Source organism: Molossus molossus, unplaced genomic scaffold, assembly GCF_014108415.1.
Source record: "Molossus molossus isolate mMolMol1 unplaced genomic scaffold, mMolMol1.p scaffold_m16_p_6, whole genome shotgun sequence".
Taxonomy (NCBI): domain Eukaryota; kingdom Metazoa; phylum Chordata; class Mammalia; order Chiroptera; family Molossidae; genus Molossus; species Molossus molossus.
In genome coordinates, this window is record NW_023425399.1 from 114,404,132 (window position 1) to 114,411,494 (window position 7,363).

General features: G+C 54.9%; 1 protein-coding gene across 1 annotated transcript; it reads right to left on the bottom strand.

The window, feature by feature from the left end:
* Positions 1-3,197: 3,197 nt before the first annotated feature.
* On the bottom strand, positions 3,198-7,076 carry CBLN2 (cerebellin 2 precursor). Its single transcript, XM_036245586.1, has 3 exons — positions 6,705-7,076; positions 3,628-3,747; positions 3,198-3,395 (listed from the first exon to the last, which is right to left on the bottom strand). The coding sequence occupies exons 1-3, from the start codon at positions 7,059-7,061 to the stop codon at positions 3,198-3,200; spliced, it is 675 nt and encodes a 224-aa protein (XP_036101479.1). The 5' UTR covers positions 7,062-7,076.
* Positions 7,077-7,363: the final 287 nt, after the last annotated feature.

Here is a 7,363-nt window from a genome sequence, read left to right on the forward strand (position 1 = left end):
TCAAAAAATCAGACTATATGCCCTGGCCGGTTTGGCTCAGCGGTTACAGCGTCAGCCTGTGGACCAGAAAGACACGGGTTCGGTTCCTGCTAAGGGCATGTACCTCGGTTGTAGTTTGTCCCCAGCCCTGGTTGGTTGTGCGGGTGGCAGCCAGTCGATGTGTCCCTTTCACGTCGATGTTTCTCTCTCTCTCTCTCTCTCTCTCTCTCTCTCTCTCTCTCTCTCTCTCTCCCCCCCCTCCCACTCTACCTGAACAAAAAATGGAAAAGTGTCCTTGGGTGAGGATAAACCAAAGAAAAAACAGACTATACTCCGATGTAGCTCCAATGCAGTGACTATCATTACGCTATTTGGGAAATTCACATACAAACGCCCTCCCATCAAGTGTTCATTTCAAATGTCCTTCATGAACTACATGTTGAAATATCTGACTTCCCAGAAACGCCCTCCACACCATTGACACCTCCTGTCATCACGGTGCCTGGCCGCTCTCGGGTCTCCCAATAGCCTTGTGAGCCGGGCCGGGGCACAGGGGTCACCGCCCTCACTCGACAGATGGGAAGACCGAGGCCCGGAGATGGGTCTGCTCAAACCGGGCTGCGAGTCTTACACATGGCTCTTTTTCTAGTAAAGGAGCATCAATTTCAGATTGTGGTCCAGCCTGTATAATTTTGTGGACCACACACAGCAGCCTCATCTCCCCGAAAGACCCTCAGCCAACAGGCCCCGGGAAGTCACCACGGTGAGTTATAACAACCGCAGAACCAGCATCATCAGCGCTTCTCCCTAATGCCATCTCTGGCATCGGCTCAGAAAGAAAAAGAGTGTAATAAACAGAATGAAGTGTTTTACCTAAAAAATAAACTCCTGAAGCATACTCATTTTTAGATCGGTCCATGTAACAACTTATTTATTAGACCTCGAACCCAGTGACAGCCTGCAGGTCATAAAGCAGTAAATACAAAGAAATACGTGTACTTCACATTTGTAAGCGATAAACATCCAAGTCCCCATAGATCTTTCGGTGTCTGCAGTACTGTGTGGTCCTCTCATGAGGTCTGCTGTTCGTGTGCAAGCGAACGGAAGGGTAAGGAGATGAGAGGAAGAGGACACGGTGACTAAGGAAACCCAGAGAAGAGACAGGAGCCAGCACCCCGCGTGTCTGCCATCAGCCTCTGCAAACGCGCTGGCTCAGGGTCTCTACTGATCACAGAGCCAGACACCCCCGGTGCCTTTGGGGTGATGTCTCCTGATATCCCCCAGCCCCCACGGAATGTAACAGCATTTCACTCACATGTAACTCTGCATCCTATTACGCTCTTCGCCCAAGACCAGCGAAACTCAGACCCTCGGTCAGCGTAGGGTTTTTCTGTATACGGTTCCCACCGCATTTCTCTTTGGAAAATGAAACCCAGTGCCGTCCACCCTCGCACACCTGAGAAACAATGGTCTCTGCCTGCCAACGAGTCTCTTTCGTCCCGGGTCTCTGGTGGAAATACGGGATTGGAACCTGGCCACACCAATGACTAGACATGATGAAAGCAGATTTTCTATCCATGAAGCCTTTTGAAAACGTGTCCTGTGTGGGGAGTACTATGTACAATTGCAATGTGTTATGAGTGCCATTTCCATCCGACCCATCGCTAGATCTGCCAATGAGGGTGTGTTTGTGTCTTTGTAAACAGGCAATGTATGGATTTACTTTCTGCAAGTCCTTGACCCTCGGCTGATACTTACATACACTTTGAGAGTCAGGAGACGCTGTGAAGGGAGGAGAGCAAGCCAGACATCAAACCCATTTATTCTGAATCTTAAATTATGACTTTGTATCATCAATAGTTTGGTTACATTGTTACACAAAGGACAAATTAACATCCGGTTTGAGGTCTCTTCTTTGACTGCTTTGGGATCAGTGAGATTTCCTTGGCATAGGGATCCTGCACCCATCAACGCTCAGCTGGATTTTGATGATGTTGTTGTGCAAGGTGCCAAAACAGGACTGAATGGCAAAGCTGCTCCCCGGGAGCCCCTGGCAATAGCTGTCACCACCGCGACTCCAGCATGACGTCCGCCAGGTGCGCACCGGGTGGCGTCCACACCCCTCTTTCCTGGGCAGATCAGAAGGGATCCTGGGGAGAGCCGCTGGTCTTGGAAGCACCTGATGCCAGGTGGGTTCATGCAGAGTGGATCCCAGTAAATGAACCCTGCTGCTGGGAACCCCCAGGCCACTTGCAAAGGAGCCAGGTACTCAGGACGCTGTCACACAGCTCCTGTTCTCAGCTTCCATGATCCAGGCCCCCCAGGTTCCGAAAGTATTCCAGAGCATGGAAAAAAAAAAAAATCCAGGATGTTCATTCTAAAGGTGCATCTGAGAGAATCTCTTTGAAAGAATCCGCAAAATTGTCCATCTGCCATTTTCACTTGGATACACAGGTACCTTCTGTTTGGTTTGGTCTCATCCGGGATTCGACATACGTGTTCTCTCCCTCAGCCCAGCATGAAGAATGAGCGCAGGGGTGAGGGGGGAGAGCTGGGCGTGGAAAGCCAAGTAAAGCTTTTGGAGGAAAAAACACACACGCACAAACAGCACAGAACGGAAGTCCAGTCCAATCGTGCAAAACTTGCATCTCCAGGAAAACACTTCCCGAAGGGTTCACGGTGCCCTTCCCCCTCCCGGGTCCTCCCATCCTCCTGGGAAACACGCGGAATGAAAGTGAAGCCATTCTTTCCCTTAAGGCTGAACAGACACACAGAGAGCACATTTCACGGCCTGGCCGGCGGGCGGTGGCCCGCAGGGCTCTTGCTTTGAGCGCGGCCAGCGGCCTGCCATCCATCCTGAGGTCTGGGCGCTCCACTCTCGGGGCGACGATACAGTGTCCAAACAGAAGAAGAAGACACGCAGTGGTCCCAACAGTAAAATCCCAGATCGACGTTACAATCACACGTACAAATTGCTCGAATCGATAATGTCATTTCTCCTGAAGACCTTGTCTCCTCAAACTAATTAGAGGCTAGGTTCCCGAGGAATGGTCAATAGTCAAAGGAAAAAAAACTGGAGATTCGGACGGAAATCATTCTTTTTTCGACAGTCTGATGGAACTGGAAAACCAGCTGTCCTGTTCTGCCAAGTTCAGGGGGTTCAGGAGGGCGGGTTCCTGGGTCCAGGCGACATCTTCCCCGCCACCCCGGCTCTGGGTTTATAGGGGGAACACCAAGAAGCCGGAGAAGGTGGAGTACTTCCAGCCCCCCATGAGGTTGCCCCGCTCCAGTTTGAGGTGCACCTTATCTTCCCTCTCCATCAGAAGCAGAACCCCGTTGCTGGCTGCTTCTCTGGTCACGTCCTGGTCCCCTGCGAACGCCGAGATCACGGGGTAGCCGTTCTGCATCAAGCTGACCTGAACGCAGAGGGTCAAAGTCAGCAGGCCACGCAGGGCCCACCTGTCCTCACACACCTGTTCTCCCTGCCCCTTCCAGCCCCCACTTTCCATGGAGCCCGCCCGGGGGCCTGACCCAGAGGACCCCGCTGGCTCCCAGCCCCTCTCCTGGCCTCACAGAGGGGGGAAGGGTCTGCCGCAACGGGGGACCAGCCACCCAAAGAGGAAAGACCCAGTTTTCAAAGCTACCCACCTGGATGGTCTGCCTGTTGTACACTTTGACCACGTGGAAGCTGAAGCTATAAATCCCTTTTCTCGGTGCTACAAATATACTGGAAGCCAGATCGAAGTGGTTGCCGATATTGACTAAGACCTGAAAAAGAAGAGGGACACAGCTCAGGCGTAGCCAGCCCCTCCTGGGCACGCGGTCTGGTCAGACGGGCACAGCAGTGGCCCCAGGTCTGCTCAGCTGCCCCGGCTGCCCTTGGGACCTGGGCTCAAATTCCCAACGGCGGGAAGTGATTCCCACGGTGTTCGGAAGGAGGACAGGCACACAGATGTGTTCAAGGAATTGCGCTGGTGGGTTGAAAGAAATGGGTGCTCATTTTGAACACTGGGGGCGAGGCAAAGAGAGAGGAAGGCAGGCAATGGGGTCAGGAACCAAAGTGGAAATGGAGTCTGTTCTGAGGTTTGTGGGATTCTGGGGGCTTCAGCACGACGCTGTGACAAAAACGAGGGCCATGCCGAGTGGGTAGAGAGCACGCTACGGGGCAAGAGGCCAATTCAATGACGTCACTTCCCTCACTTCCCGTCCCCAGGACGGAAGGCGCTGTGTGAGGTCCTGGCCTCCGTGGCCCTCAGCCTGGCTCGCGCCCTGGCAGAACACAGCAGGTGCTCAATAATGGCTGCGGAGGCAAAGGCCAGAAACCCCCACTTTGCTCTAAGTGAAGTTTGCTTCCTGGGCTGAGCTATGACGTCACGCAGTGAGCCTGGACCAAGAGCAGGAGGGTCCCCACCGCAGCTGGGACACCCGCAGTTTGCGCGGGAATTTCATCACGCGCAAGGACAATGGCATCTCCAGTCTCGGGATACGAGGTCACATGGCGCTGCAGACAGGCTTCCCCGATGGAGAGGACGGGAGCACCCCATCATCAGCAGAACCCGAAGAGCGGGGGTCCCCACCACAACCCATTCTTTCCAGGTGCTAAAGATGGAGTCTGGTCACTCTGCCGGATCCCGTCACCTCTGCCACTCGCACACACCTGCACAACTCCACTAGGACACGACAGTGGTCCGCCTGGCGTTCTCGGCTTTTAAGACAAACAGCCGGCAACAGCAACACAGCCCTCGGAGAGAGGGCCTGTCAGCTGTTCAGAAAACAAATGTCACGGAATGTGTGTTGTGGTGGTTCTTAGGCACTCATTATGGATGAATCTCGTGCAGTCCCCAGAGCGATGTCACCTGCTGCTACAACCCCAGCTGCTGGAATGACGCCGAAGCCAGCCGGCACCGAGCTGGGCACCACCGCCGCCCCCAGTCCGTGGGGCTCAACAGACGCTGGGGCTCGGAGTCGGATGGTGTGCCATCCTGTTCCCAGTCCCCAAGGCTGTGCTCTCAGTGTATGACGCTTTCACAAAGAATAAAGCGTCCTCCGTTCAAGCCCTTGGAGCTGCTGCTTCCAGATCTTTACCTCGGTTGGAAATTCAGGAACCCTGCAGACGCAGGGCCCTGCTGTCGACGAAAGGACCCCCAACCAGCTCAGAAAGGCAGTCTGTTTCTCCGGAACCGGGACCGGGCCGTGCCGGCCCTGCGGGAGGTTCCGCAGAAAGGAGCATCCTGCCGCTAATCTGGCCCCAGGCCACCGGTTCCCGACACCCAGAGGAAAGGGTGGACCCGTCTGTAGGGCACGGACGGGGATTTGAAGCAACACACACGGAGAAGTTAATTCAGTAAATAGGTACCAGCTACCTATTTCTTGCTGTCTCCTTCATTTGAACAGAACCTAAATATTTTTGTCTTGTAAATTAAAATGGATTAAAGACAGACTCCCTCCCATCACCACCCCCAAATCCCACAAAAATTCAAGTATGTACATACTCCCTAACAAGGATGAACGTAAATGAACCCACGCTGGCCTAAAATGAGGCAAGAGTGTGTGCGCAGGTGACCAGTACGCAGGTGGGAGCGTGGGCCAATGCAGGGGCAGGTCTACGTGTGTGCAGCTGGAGAGGCTCCATTTGTGGGGAGCATTTTGTCAAAAGGAAGGGACTGATGAGTTCAAGTTTGGAAAAGCACTATTATGTTTTCAAATTGTTTCTGAAAAACGACAGAAACCAAGGGGTGGGGGACACAGGAGGTCACAACCTCTAATCCTGAGCAGCCACAACCCAGAGAAAGGGTTGCCAAGGTAGAGTCATGTCCCTGACGCTGCAGCTTTGACCCAAGTGGGAAAAACTAAGTGGATTAGGGCAACTGAAGTCATTGATCTTTTTCTTTATTCCGGTAACCACACTATATGTTGATACATTGTATTTGTAGATTGCATCGTGTGTATTGTCTTCACTACATATTGCATTCATATAACACATGCTATTTTCTTTTGTATTTATATAACCATCCCTGCTAGTTCCCTCACACTCTGGCTCACTTATTTTTCTGGAAGATAAACATGCTCTTCCCAGTCCCTTCCAAAATAAGGTACATCTTTGCTGAGCATTGGCTGAGACCTCCTGAGAACCCCTCCTAGATCTTGGAGAGTTTTAAATTTTTTTTTTCTTGTGTTGATTTTTAGAGAGAGGAAGGGAGAGGGAGAGAGAGAGGGAAACATCGATGAGATAGAACATCGATTGGCCGCCTCCTGCATGCCCCCCCACTAGGGATCAGGCCCACAACCTGGGCATGTGCCCTGACCGGGAATCAAATGGGTGACCTCCTGGTGCATGAGTCCACGCTCCACCACTGAGCCACACCGGCCGGGCCGAGCGTGGAGTTTTCAATGCTCAGTCTCTGTGAGGACCACCTGGGTGACTGAAGTCCATCCGCCCCAGATGACAGCTGGTGCCCTGGGGAAAGTAAACCATGCAGTTCCCTTTGGGAAACACATTTCCCATCTCTTAGCTTTAAGGGGCTCAGTCACCCAAGTGCGACCTAAGCGGACTGTTACAAAGGAAGCTACAGTGGGAGGGGGATGGAAGGGCAGCGTGCTGGAAACAGGAGAGAGAAGGCAGAGGAGCAGGGCGGGACAGGCAGGGAGGAGGGAAGAGCCCGGAACTGCAGGCCGCGCGCAGGGAGCCCCAGCCTGCGCTCACCAGAGGCGCGCTGCGCACTGACCTGGTCGAAGTAGATGGTCATAGTGCGGTTGCTCATCTCCGACGGCTCGTGGTTGGTGCTGCGAGTGGCGGAGAAGGCCACCTTGGCGCTGCCGGAGCGCACGGAGATGCCCAGCGAGGACGTGACGGCGCCGTCCGCCGACGGGCTGGAGTCGCACACCACCAGGCACTTGCCCTCCAGCACGATGGGCTCCGTGTCGTTCTGGGCCCGCACTGGGCAGCCGGCGGGCAGCAGCAGCAGCAACAGGGCCAGCGCCGCCCCGAGGCAGGAGCCGCAGCCGGCCGGCTCGCGCAGCGCCCCCCGGAGCCCGAGCATGGTCAGCGGCAGCCCGCGGGGGCCCAGGCCGGGCGCCGGCATCCGGGCTGGGGGGGCGGTGCGCGGGGACCGAGCGCAGGGGCGGGAGGATCGCGAGCGGTCGAGCAACGTGCGGGGCCGGGGGTAGCCTCCTCTGGCCTCGGTCCCCTGCTCTGGTGGCTAAGGCCAGGGTCGTCCTCACCAGAAAAGCGCCAGCGGACCTGTCAGGGCAAAGAACCCGAAGCCTTAGACGGGGAAATGAAGCTGAGCGGGAAGGGGCTCCGGGAGCAGGTGCCCGGGGCGCTGGGGCCCCTCGCTGGAGGCCACCCTCTTGTTTTAATGGGGACCAAAGCTACCTGCTCCCC